Genomic DNA, 19,784 nt, shown 5'->3' with positions numbered 1-19,784 from the left:
TTTGCGCAAGTAGTTGTATGCTTATAGTCTGATTTGCAGAGCACTTGCTAATATGCAGATCAACTGAGTAGCATCATTCAAGTTGTATTTCATCTATGGCATATGCTTGACTGTTGTAAGTTATACCGCTGATATGGCGATGTTATATGCGAAAAGCGTATTGAGAATAGAGATGTAAGTTTCAGAATTACGACTCGAATCAACGTTTATTTGAATAGATTCAAAGCAATTTCAGAAAGAAAACGACTTGACTCTATTTATGAGTTATAATAATTCAGATAACACGGGGCGATTGCGCGACACAAGAGTGCTGTCTCAACACCGACCGAATGCGTCTCTTCGTTAATTTTTCTTGCGTTTACAGCTATTTCCAAGCCATAAAACACACGGAGTTGATATATCCCATATGAGTCACAGTTATAGAGCAACCAATAGGGCGCGGGGTTGATACATTTCATATAATTTCTTATTTAAAACATAGATATGCGATGTTTTCCTCGTAATTACTGCTTCTTACAAAATCACGTCCCATATATACGGTTGTAAAACACGTTTAACTTTATTCTTATAATGGAGTTTCTAAGTCGATTTAGAACGATCATCAAAATCAAAACGTCATGCTTTGCGGCATCAAAACGGTGTTTTGTGAATAAAAATGAAATAGCGAAATTTTGGATGAAACCAGAGATATTGGACGGACGTATGGAGGATTTTTTGGTTCACGTAGAACCTCGAAATACGCAATTAATAAGAGACCGGCGTCGAATATATTGTGAACGTCCCATTAGTTAACGTAGTTAGTGTGTCGATATAAATACGGAGGCCTCGCATATAGGATTAGACGTGGGGATATTAGACATGGATAGATTGGAAAATGCAGGATCAGTCATGCCAAGTTTAGTTACGATTGTGGTGTAGGATTGGATCATTAGACACTGGTAGTTGAGGTAGGGTGAGCGGGAGAAAGTAGAAACGGTGGTTCGGTAGGGACCGGACATCGAACATTTAAGAGGAATTAGCAGGAGGGGTTAGGCATGGGGAGATCAGGTATAGTCAGCGGGTGGGGTCAGACATGGGGAGATCAGGTCGAGATAGCGGGTAAGATTAGGCATGGGGAGGTTAGCGGTAAAGCTCAAAAGTATACAATAACAACCAAGGATTATACTAACGGATGTATATTTATATTGAGTGTTTATGCTTATGACAAGCTATATGTATAAACTTTACTTGAAAGGCTATATAATTTGTATCAGTGTACATGCATATGCAATTGGCTGTGTATGTATGCAGGGACCGTACCGGCGCGCGGCGTTTCTTCCTTCCCTTTATTAACGTCTCAGGACGGTGTGCTATACTTTCTTTAATTAAGTCTTCTTTGTCAGATAACGTGTCACAGTCTTTAAGTTTTTTCAGATATTTATTAACACTATAATATTAAGTCAATAATAAGTCACAGTCTCCTCTTCCTAGTCTTTTTCTTTTCCCAGTTTTCCTTTTCTAGTTTTATCCTTTTCCTTTCTAAGCGGCGATTCGCCGACTGATATATTCGACAGCACAGATGGGCCGCCAAAACGTGTCACATCGTTAACATTCATTTTGTTGTCGCCCCATCTGCTCAGTCGATCTAATTAGGGTTGACACTACAGGCTCCACTGTCGCGGTATTTGCACGTGTAAGTGACGTTATATTAAACGACAATAGAGGGTTGCCCACTGATACCAGCATAAGTTACCCCTAAGATTGGGCCGCCAAAACGTGTCACATCGTTAACATTCATTTTGTTGTCGCCCCATCTGTTCAGTCGATCCGTTTAAGGTTGACACTACAGGCTCCACTGTCGCGGTATTCGCACGTTTAAGTGACGCTATATTAAATGACATTAGAGGGTGGCCCACTGATACCAGCATAAGTTACCCCTAAGATTTTATAAAGGGCGGTGTTATTATGAAATAGGGAAGGGGAGGCTGTAATGTCAAGCAATAGAATAAAAATTCAATCAATAAAATATAAACATGCTCAAAAGTAACAAACAGGACGCACACAATAATGATGAATGGGGGCAAAACATAATCAAATATGAAGGCGGAACGGAAATCATTGATAAGTAATGTTAACAAACATGTTAACAAGCCATAAATGAGATATCGCGTAGACAGACAGATAAATACTATTTATTATCCTTATTTGAATTCGTTCAAGGTCCGAATGTATAAGCAACAATACGGAATTTTGTTGAATTTGCATATTTTTTAGCCTCATCAAATATTTTCTGCATTTATTTCGGCCATCAGGAATGACTGCTTGTTTTAACTAGATTCATTGCGTCGATATCAGTGGAAAGATGTATTTCTTTCCGCTAAGGCCTCAACACGATGCGAAAAATATCATGGCGCAGAATGTGGTTTCAACTTTCAACTGGTACCACCTATGAGAAATAAACACTAGCTCAAATATATATATATGTCCATGGGATATCACGAACAATGCGACAAATTTTTATTTAGGACCGTGCGATAATTATCAATCCCTTCCCATTTAAAATACACGGGACTGGGGGCGTTTAGACGACTTGTACATTGAAAAATACACCCACTCATCGAACAATGTAAATTTCGTGTTCGGGGTATAAAGATCCACTAGTTTAGGTGGATTAAGATCCGTAATTGTGGTTGTCGTCGTTTGTTTGTAATTCTTTACGTTTTTAACTTAAATTCGTTATCACGTTCCCCTATATATATAACTCGGTATTTCTAGCGAGCCTTGCGACATTTGACTTATGTGTATCAAATATAAAACCGTATATTTATTATGATCTCAATGAAATTTCGACCTAGCTTTATCAAATTATTCATCTTATCCCTTTGATTTCGCAGAAGATGACACAAAAACGTACAATACCAATGTTATATTTATGTGAGGTTGGGTTTTCAGAATGGCAACTACAAAAACGAAAGATCGAAGTAGGCCAAACGTAGGAAATACGTTACGTATCACCTTTGTTTTTGAATGTATTATCAACATAAATTTCCTAACGCATCAAATTTATTACATTAGATTAGTTCGTTTGTATAAAGGTGGTCCGCCAAGATTTTGGTCAGGATTTACCGGTCCGTCACCTAAAAATGGTTGCCGATCACTGCTTTAGAGCATGTGATTCTTTCGACGGGGAGGGTACTAGAAAATGTGTAATAAGTCGATGCTTCTTCATTATTACTAGAGTATAATTGCTATACGAGAGCATTTCGTAGAATGTAAATGGCAAATCTGCCAGAATACCAGTTTTGCATAGAAATAAGTAATCGTAAAATAAAATGCGTTTGGCAGCGGCGGATGATAACTTACAAAAATAAAACATGCGGTGTAATAATGTCTCTATTCTGATTTCTGACATTCATATGTTGCTTATTGGATTCTTGATTGATCACCATGGACTGCAAAACTACAAGAAATAATCAAACTTATATTTATTGAACAATATCAATGCATAGCCATCTTAGACAGAAACGTTTTCAAGGATTTGTATCGACATGTTTCCCTGTTACAATATATTTTGATAAAATCAGTCCCTGAAGAAGGAAGGACCCTGGAAAGGTAAAAAGACTGCTATCAAATCGCGGACTGAAAGACGACAGGTGAGACTGATGCACTTTGAAAAAAAAAAGGGAAAGTAGGTAGAAAGGTTTCTCGTCGCTAAGAAAGTCATTGATGATTCGTTTTGGCCATACTAGCTATCTAGCTATCCGACGCGCAGAAAGGTATATATATCATCATTTAATATATCAATAGATAATTTGTTTTATTAGGCATACAAGGTTCTAGATTCTACATGATATTTGTAAATTGATATTTAATATTTGTAAATTTATAGGCATTTCTGAAGTCACGTTAAAATAAATAAAGTGGGGGTTGTCTTCGATATAAATATCACGGGGAAAAATACCTTGGGCATTCGGTGATACTCACATATTCATCCCAACTGCAGTATAAATTTATAGATTCATAAGAAAACACATATTTTTCGATTCTTATTTCGAAAACAACAGCAAGTATTCCTTTATTTAATTTTGTGTGTACAAAACATGACATATTACTTTATTCACAATCTAATTATATTTTCAGAAAACGTGTCATTAAAAGACGAAAATTTTACATTTGGATTTTATTAGTACCCCAGGAAAGAAAATACTGTAAACTTGCTAAGTATGTTGCAAATTCCAACTGCATGTCTTAGTCGTTCGAATGCTATTAATCATCCTGTACGTAGGTGGTACTAAGAGTGTAAATTATAAAGATTAAAATTAGTATGAATTGTCAAGCCTCAGTGCTGTATAAACTACGAAGTGATGGTCTATTTTTTCCTAAAGCAAAAACGAACATTTTGATTTCCTTGTATAGCCTACATATAGCCTGTAGCAGTATCCTCCTCTACACGAACGACGGAACAGCCAGTGTTACTAAAAAGTAATCACTCTACTGAATATTTTTTTTCACAACAGTTGTCCTTAACTCTCCCAGGGGTACTAAACATGTAGTTGCAATAGCAATGGAAACTACATTCGAATTCTCAACAGATATTAAAATCACGTTGCCTGCTTAATATTTTTATTGGTGATTGTTCCTGAGCAATTTGAAGAATACAAATTTGTCAAACTAAGGCGATATATTTGGTTTCAGATAAAATTTTCATTGCTTCAAATTATTTATTATCCCAAAAATAAACAATTGCTTTGATATGGTTTTAAAAGCACCACAAAAATTTATTCATCTCGATTGACTCTGTTATTTTTCTTGAAATGGTAATTTCAAAAACACCACAAAAATTTATTCATCTTGAATGACTCTGTAATTTTTTATTTGATATGGTTATTTCAAAAACACCACAAAAATGAATTCATCTTAATTGACTCTGTTATTTTTCTTGATATGGTTATTTCAAACACACCCCAAAAATGTATTCATCGTGATTGACTCAGTTATTTTTCTTGAAATGATTACTTCGAAAACACCACAAAAATGTATTCATCTTAATTGACTCTATTATTTTTTTTTTGATAGGGTTATTTATTTCAAAAGCACCACAAAAATTTATTTATCTTGATTGACTCTGTAATTTTCAAATAATAAAGCAAAAAATGGAACAAATTTAACGACTCAAAAGCAAAAATGATAGCGAAGAGAATTTATCCGAAAGTGGATATTAATAATGCAGGCTTGATGAATATTGAAATTAAAACTTGTTTTTGATATATATATATATATTCAGTTTGTTAAACCCGAGTTGATTGTTACCGTTCACTGAAGTTTGAAACTTAAATTGAGCTGAATATCTCTGCTATCTGTTCATTCAGTGAATATTTTATGGTGAATTTTAGTGTGTGTTATCTAGTGACTTTTATAAGAAAACTTGTTTTTATTCGAAAAATTTTCGAGCTCCTGTTACAACAAATATTCGATATATATATAATTTTGAAATCATGTAACGGTAATTATATATATAAAATTCAACTGAATGCGTCTTGTGTTGTAATATATAATTGAAACAAGTGAGATAATGACTATTTAGGCTATATTACTTTTCTGACTAATTTTACAGCACATCACACCGCTTTATGCGTTTATTGTCGAATGTTATGGCACATTATCACACTATGGTGCATCGTTATTTACTGTCATTTTCAGTGAGAAGCACTAAAAAGCAATTTTTTGAGTGCCGTTTGATTAAAATTGATGAACATTGTTGTTTGTACTTACAGTTTATCTAAACATCCCTCCAAACGTGTATATGTAGAAACAAAAAAGTTATATGCAGGACAAACATTCACTGCGCTAAACCATTCATATTAAATAGATCCTATACACAGCGTATCTCTCTTTTCTTTTCTGAGGAAATGCAAATTTGCAACATTCACTAGATGTCACCACTGATCCGCACTTTTGGTAATGTTATGCATGAAAACAGAGTTAATGTAAAAGTGTTTAGATGATTCGTAACTCTTTAGTCTGCAGGTTGAGAAAACACAATCGCCAGATGATTTCAAACTCTTAACTCTTTCGGCACGGCCTCTCCCGACGCCGATGCCGGCGACGCAGCACTCTTTTGCCCGCCGCCGAGGGAATGTGCGCCCCATCCCGCCCCGACTGTTCCGCACCGCACGCCGCTCTTGGCTCATTCGAATTAACTCTGTCTTTCGCTCTTACAGTCCTCACCTAGGGTTAGGATAGTGTGGTTGCACGTGTATGGTGGCCCATCGTTGTCACGTGTAAAATTTAAAAAAAAAATGAAAAAAAAAATGAAAAAGCGAAAATAAAATAATTGTTGTGAAAAAACATAAAAATAATTGAAAAAAAAGAAATAAAAAAAAAAATTAAAATTAAAAAAAAAATTGAAAAATAAAACAAAAAAAAAATTTAATAAAAAAATTAAAATTAAAAAAAAATTAAAAAAAAAAAAAAAAAAAAAAAATTGAATAAAAAGAAAATAAAAAGGTTGACAACGATGGTCCGCCTCGTGGCCCATCGTTGTCACGCGTTTTTATTTTTGGAAAATTTGATGCTGCTTGGGACCAACGTTGTCAGGCCTAATCCTACACGCACAAATGTGTTTCCTGGGTTTCTAACTCACTACTGATTTTCATGAGCAATATCCAATAAATTCAACATGAAAATGTTCTATAAATTCTCCATGCTACAAGTTCAACCACAAGCAATATATTTATAATAATGATAAGAGAATATAGAATTGGATACGAAAATTTGTTTTTACGTGTAGAAGATAATTTAATTGGAAATTGCTGCTTAACTGCTCAGACACTCGTGCGATGCCGGTACGGTACCGTCTGACCGTACCGGTACCCATGCAATCACTCGTGAAAGAATGGGAGATACGGATAGTCTCGTAGAATATAGTCTACTGAAACACTCTCTGCGCCTGCCCCATACCGTACAGCCGTAACGTACCGATCCAGACAAATGATAAATCGCCCGTGCTCAACCATTTATTTCAATCCATACCTCGACTCACTATATTCTACTAGGATCTAGGTATGGATTGAAATAAATGGTTGAGCACGGGCGATTTATCATTTGTCTGGATCGGTACGTTACGACTGTACGGTATGGGGCAGGCGCAGAGAGTGTTTCAGTCGTGATTGTATGGCTACCGGTACGGTCAGACGCAAAGCGACTACAACCGACTACCGGTATTTGGTAAGACGGTACCGGCATCGCGAGTGTCCAGACAACTGAGTAGTTAAGCAGCATTCTCCAATTAAATTACCTTATACACGTAAAAACAAATTTTCCGAATTTTTGTATTCAATTCTATATTCTCTTATCATTATTATAAATATATTACTTCTTGTTGAACTTGTAGCATGGAGAATTTATAGAACATTTTCATATTGAATATTGCTCAAGAAAATCAGTAGTGAGTTTGAAACCCAGGGAACACATTTGTGCGCGTAGGATTATGCCTGACAACGTTGGTCCCAAGCAGAAGCAAATTTGTTGTCAACCTTTTTATTTTCTTTTTATTCAATTTTTTTTTTTTAATTTTTTTTTTTTTTAATTTTTTTTGTTTTGTTTTTTATTTCATTTTTATTTATTTATTTTTTTTTTAATTTTAATTTTTTTTTTTAATTATTTTTATGTTTTTTTACAACAATTTTTTTATTTTCGGTTTTTTATTTTATTTTTATTTTCAATTTTACGCGTGACAACGATGGGCCACCATACACGTGCGGTCTCTCGAACTTTTTTGGTTTGGTTAGTTTGTACCTGGTCGTATTGCGAAATTGTGCGATCCAATGGGCGGCGGCGACGCCCCCTTTTCGTATTGCGAAATGACACGTGGGCTTCGTCGCGGATGAGTGATTAACGGCCAATCACGTGTCAGCAATCGGCGCGAGACCAGCCCAGCGAGCGAGCGGAATTCACGTGGAAGATTTCGAAACGGGGCGCGAGCCAATGGAGGGCGGCGACGCCCCCTTGTCGTGTTGCGAAATGACACGTCGACCCCGCTCGGCGTGGTGAAGATAAGTCCGACACCACGATGACGCCGCCGACGTGCCCCGCCCGGCTCAGTAAAAAAAAAAATAGGACAAGTCTGGCGTGGAAAAAAAAAGACAAGTCCGACACCACGGTTGGGCGAGTCGAAAAAAAAGCAAGTCCCAAAAGGAAAAATCGTAGATCTGGAGGATGATTTTCAACACATCGCAGTGAGAAACTGCTCTAGTGGGTACGACACCCCGATCTTTAAAACGCTTAACCTTATTTTAGGTACGATTGAACTATATCATGCTAAATACGTTAAAACAAGTTTCCAGTGGAACAATGCAATGAGTCAAGTAATTAACAATACTCTTGACAATATAGCCTATAAACAATCAAATTTAGCTTCAAATAAGATAACCAAAATAAATTTCAAATAATTCTAAAAACGCACATTGCGCATTAACGCATATTGCAAATGAAATTTGCAACCGGTATCTTAGTTCACCTTGACTTAATTTATATATTGGTTATCACCAGCTGGCGACCTAAAGATAAACATTAGGTAAAACTAATTGCAATTTTGGACAGAACTATTTTGTTTCTGTGACAACGCGATTCATTTTTTTCAGTTTATAAATTACAGTAAATGGGTGCATTCTGCGGCATTGTTTGACGCCAAATTTATATAACATTGAAATATATATATATTATGCATTCTTGGGGAGATTAAGAGGCAATTGTGAATGTAATTTTGAAATTGCTGACATGTCTATACAAAAACCCTAATTATGCGTCTATACCCACAAATAAAATAAGGTGTCATTAAAAATTTTGAAATTCTTCACGAGTTCAATGATTTTACACCAAAATTTGTAAGATTCTTTGTAAATGAATGTAAAGCTATTGTTTAATAGTGTATATATATTCTTTTATCACTGATAAGAATAAAACTTCCGGTTTTATAGTTAATAGATAGCATCTTCATGAATTTAATAAAATACCGTTCGGGTTTATTGGACCTACAGAACTTTGTGAAGTGTTCCCAGCGTATGACATTGCCATTGTTTATATTTATATTACATAATAACTAGGGCTGGGCATTTCGAATCGAATATTCGAATCGAATAGTAAATTATTCGAATTGGTTCAGAGCTAAATTTCGAATCGCCGCCATCTTGTTTTCTTCTTTTCGCCAATGGTCGAGGTGAATTCCCCAATTTTTTTTTCATTGAAGTCATATTTTTTCAACGCAATTCTGACGTATGACTTTTTTCTGTAGTGAGTTATTGATAAAACGTGTTTTTTAATATGTGTGAACGCTCAGTAATCTATCTGTGTGATGTATTCTATGTCTTCAGTAATTCATTTGTTAAGAGGACCAATTACTATAAGAAGTCGTCTACAATTATATATTTCCAAGTATCCGAGATTCGATTCGATTCGAAAAAATTATTCGATTCGATTCTGAAATCACAAGGTATTCGGAAATGCCCAGCCCTAATAACAACACATTCAAACAAATTAAGGCCAATGGCAATTACAAATTTGAGCTTAATTTGGGCCGATGACAGTTAAATTTACTTTAGGTCAGAAGTAATGTTTAAAAGCTATAAAACAATAGCACTTCGGGACGAATTTCGTGAATCAATATTAATATCATTAAGCACTACTCTTGGAGCAAAATCTTCTATCTAGAATTATGATGCAACTTATACCTGAGTAATCATGATTCAGGAAAAAATTCAGGAATCCATTCCAGGAAAAAAGTAATAAAAAATTACTAGTGCCTAAACGAAATATCCCCTTTTAATTTCTATCGTGAAATACATTACCTTACTAAACTACATTTATTAGAATATATTTGAGTTAAGCGTTTCGAAATTGTAACGACGAGGAGTTTTCTTTGCAATGCAAATATAAAACACACTCTCCGTGGTATTATGTTGTAACTACGGCATAACGCCCGTTCATTGTTATCATCATGATCATGTGATGAAAAAGATAATTTGGTAAGAATTTACTAGATGACGTCACACGATAAACACACGTGCACTTTGTAATACAAAAATAGATTGTTTATATATATATATAATACGAGTGTCTTAAGTAATACAAGGCATCGTAACAATTAGAAAAAAAATTACATAAGAAACGTCATTTTAAATCTGTAGCGACAAAGTGGAATGATTACAATTTAGAGTCGAAAACTGTATTTTTATACAGCCGTGATCTATATTTGTAATTAATCCAAGCGATCATATAATTTTAATCCCATTTTCAATCTTTCGTAGGATTGGTCTTGTAAATATTATGCTGCACCTACCCACCCACATGATCGTATCAGGTGCCGCTCACGCACCACATTCCTGTAATAATGTTATTATTCAATCAACAAATGTACCAAACCTACTAAATTTTGCAGGTAATGATAGAAAAGAGTGGAAATGTAATTTTAGCAGACAAATGACAAATTTTATAAACTTGGTAATAAAAATTTGTCAAAAGTACCGACATTTTTTATTAACATATTACTCAAATATATATGCACAGTATTGCCCAAATTTTATTTGCCAAAAAGAAAACCAAGCGCCTTATTAATGATTAAAATGAGATTATTTTCTTATTGATATTTTTGACATAACCATGGATCAGTGTCGCATGTCACCGCATTGAACCACATAATGTCATGATTTTTAAATCACTTTTGAAAGTGTGACCATGATCAAACCAGTATTTTGAAACGTACACAATCATGGGTTGAATGAGAATTAAATAATATTCAGAGTAAGAACCATGACCTAATGATTTTGAACATTTTTTAGCATTTTGTTTCACAATAAAAGCATTAAAGACCAAAAAAACTTTAGTTCGTACGTTATAAAATTTCAACTTTTAGAAATAAAACACTAATTTCGAATATTGAAAACATCATTAACAGCAAATCTCCAACTGTATACTTCAGACATCTCGTTGAATTAATGCTATTTAGTATAAGTTAGGTATATTCGCATTGTTAATAGGTTTCTCGATTCTTATCAAGCAAGGGAGATTCATTTGTGATGGCATCTATGAATATGTATAATTGCATAATTGATTTCTTTTAATTAAATATAAATTCCTGTATAATGAAAATTCACTTATATAAACTGTTAAGCTATTATTATTTATTAATATAACATACAAATATATTTTCCAACGTGATCATCACTGACGCGTAGACAAAGGTATTCCTGATATTCCTACAACAGTCATAGCATTGTTTAACTTAATTATACATGTCTGTTTGTTACGAAATCAAATTTCTAAACGAGCTATATTAAAGAAGCTATATTTTATTTTTGTAACGCGTACGCCAAAAATTGATCATGCCCATGGGCTTTTCGCTGGTAGACAATTACATTTACTTGCCTTGAGATAAGTTATCGTATACCAACAAAAACAATAAAGGGGCTGATAGATGCACCGCACACTGATTGAATTGGAGCCCGACAAAATGTATTATTGGTAGTTTTACATGATAGAAGTCTTATCCGGGTCTATTTAAACATAGCCAAAATCGACATGCATTATATCGATACCCCGCTCTTCATTTGTAGAAAAAGAGTCCACTGGCTGAAGTCAGATGCTGATCCAGTGGTTCAAGATACATATAACTAAAATAGGCTGATCTTCCCACGACCCCGCAAGTCATCGATTGTTATTAATAACTTGAAAACTTCCACAATACCATAGTGTACACGTTACACAAGGGCAATATAAACTTGACACAAAGTCTGCGCACGTCTGCCATATGTTTAGCGTTAACGCTAACGTGACACAAAAACGTAAAACCAACTGAAATACAATCCGCCTTGGAACTTTACTTACTCTATAGCATGCTCTTAGTCAGTTGCTGCTACTTTATTGTATTAAAATTAACAATGCTCTAAGAGTCAAAATGATAACAAAAAGACATATTTTTCTCTGCAAGATGTGTACATGAAAAAGAATATCCCCACATTTAACGAAGCATGTAGTTAATGCAATGAGTTTCCCGACTAGTATGGTTCTCATATCTATCTTGACTTTATGTTACAGATCATTTTTATTATTAAATCTAAGATATGACTAATACATTGGTTATATTCAAACGTGGAATGGAGTAAAGCAGGGGTCAGCAACCCTTTTCTCCAAACCTACCGGTTTAAAACTGAAGTATTTTCGTCGATCGGCTACCAAAAAAACACTTTCCACTTATTTTGCCAGTCTAAGCAAACTGCATAACGGCGGCAAGTTCAAGTTCTGCAAGTTCGATATTGATTTAAGACAAATTTTCATTGTTCATTGTATTATTTCGTGTAAGCGTGCATTATTACAACACAAGATGTCAAGATGTAGATGTAGACTCGCTTGTATTGAAATTTAATATATGAATTATGGGACTGTATTGTAATTTACCCATCTCATAATAAATCAGATTATTTTGAAACTATCTCATAATTTGATGCTATTTAGTGATACTTGTTTAGAAGTTTCATTATAGTTTGAATCAGTAATTTTGATGAAGTGATTTTGAAGTAATTTTGAATATCGATGAAGTTAAAATAAAATTGAAACAAAAAAATGTACTCGAGGACGTACATCGTACAGCAATGCAAACTTTCATAATACTTCAAGTCCAGTAAATAGTCGTTTCATTCTTTGCCAACCAGAACCAACTCCAGACCAAATCGGCCACGTCGGATTCTTGAGTCGTGGTAGTACCGTGTGCAGTTTTTTGAATTATTTGAAGTCGTGGTCTCCATTTTTAAATTCTATATAAAATTTATTTGATTTGATAATTTCATTTTTCCATTCTACGTCAACACTTCAAAATAATAATTTAGTATTTCCGAGATCTGGCTTCCGAGATCTTCGCTTGCCTCTTTCTGTCTCTTGTTGGCCTTACGCGTAAAAATGAGTCCGAACACCCACCTATCTACTGCAAATAATTTTATGCGTCCTATTCTGTTGTTAGATATGCATGGTCACGTACGTTTCAGCTCAAAATTGGTAGTAATAAGAATATTTCCTTGTCGCCTTGTTGACAATTTAAGGTGCCGTTTAGTATTAACAACAGAAATATAAAATCGTTGTATGTATATTTTTAAACGTTTATTGTTATTTTTCAAAAAAATGTTGACACAAATCTGAATAATATTTCATATATGCATGATAAACCGATAAAGAAAAAAGAACGAAAAACAATAATTGGAACATTATTTCCATCGTATCATGTCATATCTTACATATTAGGATTGTGAGGATATTACAGTTTCCGATTAGAAAATCTATTATAATCTAACTAGAAGAACTTTAAAACGCAAACAGAATAAAACCAACGTAAAATATAAATATTACAGTAGATCGAATAAAAATAAGAAATGCATCCGTCAGAATCGGAGAAAAAATATAGTACACGCGTGAATTTCATGACTAGTTCTTGCAGCAGAGTCATCCCGATAATTGTATTTGATATCTGTGCTGAAATAGTCAGTGTATCAAGAACGTCTGTTCTTGCTTAACCAATAGAAATTCAACGCATCTCAGCCTTTGAAAGACATCGACATGAAGCATCTTTCATTTGGATTCGATTTTTTTACAACTTTTGATCTGCATTTGTTGACCTTGACAACTTTACACGAAGGATGAATGTTGGTAAAATGAACGGAACTGTAACGTAAACAAACATTCATTAAAATTTAGTCGTGTTATTTGTAACTCTGTTGAGACTAATGGAAACACAATATAGCTTGCTACCTTGCTCTATAATGTGCTACATAAAATACTATTCTCGTTGTGAATATCGAGGAATATTTCTAAAATCGGATTCGTAATGTTTAGGCGCACAGTGGGATTTCACCTTTTTTGAAAAGTAGGCATGTTAGTAGATAATTAGTTAGGTATCTATGGTGGTTATTATTCTCAAGCTGAAATAATGTCTGAAAAAATACTAACCGGCTGCAACATCTGGATTCTTTTCTTTTGTAGTAATAATATACTGTCTTGTATGTGATGGGGTCGAAAGTACCGGTAGCCCAGTTATATGTCGGTGCTTTGGTAGGGGGACATTTTTTGTCTTTTGCTTCTTTTTCCGTAATTTTAACATCTTCATCTTCTGCATACTGGATCGAAGTGTCAAAGTGCGCCGATAATTTACTTTTCTTCACAGAATCTTTAATTTTCTTCTCGATGGCAACTTGACATTCCAGCTGTATAAAATGAAACAAGTTTAGGATTTGAATCAGAAATTATATATATTAATATAGTGTCATGTAAAAAAAGTCTAAAAAAAGAGTACGTTCTTTCTATTCAAAGATATTGGAACCTACCACATATTTCTTGGCTTCCACGCACTTGCAGCTATGACATTGATGTTCTCTTGATCGCCATCTTTTTCCTATTTCAAATTCTTTACCCTTGCGAGAGCATCCAATTTCTCTGAAGCAATCAGCAGTTACACATACGATTAAACATACAATGCAGGCGGTGATTGTTAATCCGTTAGTCATCTGAATTAAGAGATACACGAAGATTAATAGAATGTCAATAATTGTCACTTATAATAATGTAATAATAATAATAATGTAGACGTATTGTTAAAAATTATGTACTAGTACATTGCTATAATAATTCAGCAAATGCAGTAGTTATGTACAACTTAAAATACAAAGTATATATATTAAACTTGCATACCTTGAAAATGTTGGCGTTTCCTCGTTGTCGTGTGGATTAGAAACTTAGTTGTCCTTACTTTTACTTGGCTTCGTCGATTTCAGCGTTAAGAGTGAGGACTGATGGATGCAACACGCATTTATATGCAATTTCTGTCAGGTCTATTTTGATCACTCACGGAGATTTGTATAAAATACGAGAGATTACTGCATCACGCCAGCGCGAAAAATTCTCTCGTTTGCATCGATATGGAGAAATCTCTGCGAAAATCTAGGAAGAGCCAGAAATAGTAATCATACATATAGACATTCACAGGGCGCGAGACACTGGTGGTATCAAAATTGAATGGGAGAAATTGCTGTTTAAACGCAATTTCATTGAAATAATTTTCTCACGTATCCATCTAATCTAAATGCGGTATTTAAATAAAACTTTAAATTTGTGCCATTGCTATCTGTCAACTGTATTTATGCAGTCTAATGTAAAACCATTACTGTTCTCAAATGTATATGCTTAGACCTGCATTGACGTCAATGCTTGGGAAAAAGATAGATTTTGCAGAAATTCATGTTTGTCAGTATCGTTGTAAACACAAATTTTGTTATGATCACGGAATTATTTCAGTTTAGAATTAACAAGGATGTAAATACCTTATTTAAGATATCATTTTAAGTTAATAAGAATGTTCCTTACTTGCGTCACGGAAATGAAGAGGGAATAAAATAACACTATCATGACCAATTTAGTATGTAAATTGTATGATTTTATAAACGATAAATTTATAAACTCCACACTATAAATTTAAAAGTATTAGTTTTGTATTTTCATTCGAAATCTCTTACGTTTATCGACGTAATTATTTCAGCATTTGTTAGCAAGTATTCAGATGTATTAGAGGTACACTTATATAGACTATGTTAGAATACATATATAATATAAATGTGAAAGCTCAAGTTCTTTATTGAGTTTTTAATAGCAATAACGCAAACCTCTAACACTTCAACATAAAAAGCTCTCAATGATTGACTGATATGATACGAGTAAACGTTTTGTTTCACAATTCCGTGATTTTTGTAAAATGTCCGCTTCGCATGCATTGCACGACTCATACGGATGGAATGCAATGTCTCAATTGTAGCAAACTTCATGTGGGTGGAACATTTATCCTACGAACAAATTCAGAATGCAGTAGATTTCCCTGTAATATGCGTCACGGAAATGAAAAGGGAAGAAACTTACACTATCATGACCAATTTAGATTGTAAATTGTATAATTTTATAAACGATAAATTTATAAACCACACGATAAATTTGAATGTATTGGTTTTGTATTTTCATTCGTTTCGTATGAAAACCGATGTGTTACTAAAGCTTTTCAATACAGAATTTTCGAAAAAATCGTTCTGCTGCGTCTGTTTCATTGCATTCCCACTATTGTATATCATATATATTAGAGTTTTAAGTTCCATTTACTGAATGAATATTCAAAATGACAAAAAATTATTTCAACAATGGATTGCTTCCTCAAATTTTGTTCTGTGTTCTGATGACTTCATGACAGATGACAGCAGTTTTGGAAAAATCTTCTGCTACGTCTGTTTCATTGCATTCCTACTATTGTATTTCATATTTATATTAGACTTCTGAGTTCCAATCACTGAATGAATATTCATATTTACAAAAAATCGTTTCAACAATAGATTTCTTCTTCGTCAAATCATGTTCTGATGACTTCCGTAATCACAGTCTAATTAGAAAACTTAATGTCTGAATGTTCGGTAAATGTGATAGTCGTTTTGTTTACGTCGTCTTCATGCCTGTGACCAATTTTCTTAAAACTGCATCGATAATTGTAATACTAGTAGGCAAAACACGCTGTTTGACCTAATTTTGACCTAACACGAGCACAGTATCATATCGCATGCTTTTGTATTATTTGACTTGAAACTACTATTCATTTCGAATTGTTGAATTTCCACGGAATGCAAATAATTCAATAAAATAATTCATGTTCTTAGATATTAGCTATGAGAAATATTAACACAGATTTCTGTAAATCCATATATCTTCCAAAACATGAACTTCATCAGGATGGTGACATGTGCGCTAGAACAAAGTTCAGTTAGTTTTTTTTTCTTTAAACGAACAAGGATTAAATGAATACGATATGATCTACTCATAATGTCTGTATATTTGTATTCGTAAAAACTTAATTTCAATATGACGTATAAGCAATATGGGTTGAACAACTAATAAAACGAGAATATCGGTCGGAGACCGAAGACTTATCGATCGAAAGTTAGGGGGTCCCCAAAACAGAAACTGCTCTCCGATCTTACTTCATAGCGACACCATGTGTCCCATCACTAATTAATTAATACCTCGCTAATTATACGACATATTTCATCCAAAATCAATAGTCTTCTGGTCCGAGATATGATAAATGTACATAAAAAATTTGAAGCAGATTCAACCTCGCTTTCGTGAGATATCGCGTTAAATACGAAAGTGTCTAACAGACAAACAAACAAACAGACAGACAAACAAATACCTATCAACATACTTACCAATCATCGATACTTACCAATGATCGATAAGTAACAATCAAGATCGATAAGTAATAATGAATCTGTTAGCCACTGTAAAATGCTATGACGGGAATCACCTATTTTATATGCATCAAAACATATGAGCAGGTCAGACAGCAAAATTCATTCGCATAATTTAGTTTTTGAAAAGTGACAAATGGGTAATATTTTTTAAACGACAAACAAAGGGCTTTAATTCTATCGGTAATACGAACACAAAACAGATATCGAAAATAATGAAAAAATTGACGTATTATACGTAAATAGTGTATTGCTACTGTATTACTGGAATGGAGCATGTTGATTATTCTCCTATATTTTCAATGAAATTAATTTCACTTATTTTGTTATGAAAACTGTTAGTCGGTAATCTCGCCATTTCTACCAAATTTATTAGTGTTCATGCGTCAGTTATGCACGAAAAGCGCAAGTTATGTATAAACTAGTCGAAAAGATTTGTTCTTTAGACAAATATATTGAATGTACGAGTATATCAATGAAACATCAAATTCTGTTTTCGTTTATATAAATGTCGGTACTTTTAGTATATGAAATTTTTCATTTCCCATGCTTCGAGTGATCGATTTATCAATGAAGTTAGTCCGTAATAATTGGAAAATTACGTTTCCGTTGACGTGGTTTTCTGGTTATTATGTAACAACATAACAATAGCCACATTTCTATTTAAGATTTGTAATTCAGTCTGACGCATGTCGATCATTTTGCAGTACAATTACTTCCTGTAAATGACAGGCAGACAAAACATGCATATTAACCTTCGTGATCGATTCAAGAATGATTCGTCGATAATGATTATATATATTCATATGCACATATGTCAATAACTAAATATTCGCATTCGTTGCATCAGAGGATTAAAGGAATAATGAAATAATTAACCTCTAAAATCGTGCATTAAATCATTTAATTCTGTGAACGAAAATGAAAAAAGGGAGGTTCAGATACGCCGTTTATTTTCCATGAATTTTTTTAAAGTCTAGTAACCCTGTATTTACTCTGATTTCAGCTTTTAAACCAAAATGGTACTGGACTAGACCTATGGTATGGTATTAGATCTATGGTAATAACAACACTTGTTTATTGCTATGGCCTGGTAATTGTTACCCCCAACGGCATATTTAAAAATGTAAATAAGATTAAATGGATTGTATAAAAAAAACTATTTCAATTATGTAATAGTCTTTATTCCTAGCGTTATTTGTTTTTGCGCTTTACTTTTACCCCGACTGGTTATCTTTAGAGAATGCCGTATGGGACGGCAGTATAAAGGTGGTAAAACAATCGAGTAAAGAGATTAAAAGGTGGAATACAATCTGCACACTAAAGCATGCTTCGTCAAATGACTTGACTTGTGAATAAAACACCGTTACTGTTTTTTAATACAAGATCTAAAAATTCGAATCACAGACGCCCTATTTTGATTCCGCCATGCAATGGCTTGTATGTGCAGTCATGCACCCCTTTTTGCCCAAGATGGCACCCTCAATTTTCGGCCCCTACGAGCAAGCAAACTTGATGATTACGAGCCGTCAATGGTCAGCGGAGGGAGGAAGATTGGGAACACTGTAGATATATTTTGAATATACTTTCACTCGATATATGCTATATTCTAGATTCTAGAAGAAAATATCCATGATTCTATCTATTTGCCACTTAACACGAATCTGGGTTGGACATTTAAAGTTAAATTAATTGTCTATATTTTCTGATTCAAATTTAAATGTAAAATTAAATAGTCAACCTTTTCAAGGGCTCCGCAACACCAAAAGTTTGAGAACCCCTGTTCTAGAAGAAAATATCCATGATTCTATCTATTTGCCACTTAACACGAATCTGGGTTGGACATTTAAAGTTAAATTAATTGTCTATATTTTCTGATTCAAATTTAAATGTAAAATTAAATAGTCAACCTTTTCAAGGGCTCCGCAACACCAAAAGTTTGAGAACCCCTGTTCTAGAAGGAAATATCCATGATTCTATCTATTTGCCACTTAACACGAATCTGGGTTGGACATTTAAAGTTAAATCAATTGTCTATATTTTCTGATTCAAATTTAAATGTAAATCTCAATCACTAATCATTAGTAGCATACATTTTGGAACACGTAATATTCTTATCTGTAATTCAATACTTGACGTACAGTGCGTAGAAAATTGAGAATGAACTACGCATCACATTTTTTTTTTCGAACTGAAAAACGTATCTCATGGAGCCCACAGCTGTTTTAGAATTAATAGCAACAACAACAAGCTTTAACCACTGAAAACGTCAAGACAATTGGTTCAGCAGTTAAAGAGAAGAGCAATTTTTTCACAACAACAACATAATAACAGAGCGGTCCATAGGTCAATTCCGTGTCCAATAAACGTGAAAAGTCGACATCCTGTACCACGCGAGTTCCCCAGATAATCTTTCAAAGATGTTTTCAAAAAGATAACAGTTATCGCTCACTCATGCCATCTACCGAAAAAATTTGATCCAAAATAAGA

At 33.9% G+C, this 19,784-nt stretch overlaps 1 protein-coding gene across 1 annotated transcript; it reads right to left on the bottom strand.

Moving 5' to 3' along the window:
• Window positions 1-13,109: 13,109 nt before the first annotated feature.
• Window positions 13,110-14,837, bottom strand: LOC120346949 (uncharacterized). Its single transcript, XM_039416749.2, has 4 exons — window positions 14,707-14,837; window positions 14,343-14,522; window positions 13,969-14,222; window positions 13,110-13,683 (listed from the first exon to the last, which is right to left on the bottom strand). Exons 2-4 carry the CDS (start codon window positions 14,520-14,522, stop codon window positions 13,557-13,559), a joined length of 561 nt encoding a protein of 186 aa, XP_039272683.2. The 5' UTR covers window positions 14,707-14,837; the 3' UTR covers window positions 13,110-13,556.
• Window positions 14,838-19,784: the final 4,947 nt, after the last annotated feature.

This window comes from Styela clava, chromosome 1, assembly GCF_964204865.1.
Source record: "Styela clava chromosome 1, kaStyClav1.hap1.2, whole genome shotgun sequence".
Lineage (NCBI taxonomy): Eukaryota > Metazoa > Chordata > Ascidiacea > Stolidobranchia > Styelidae > Styela > Styela clava.
The sequence above is the reverse complement of the archived record's forward strand: the minus strand, read 5'-3'. Positions and strand labels throughout refer to the sequence as shown.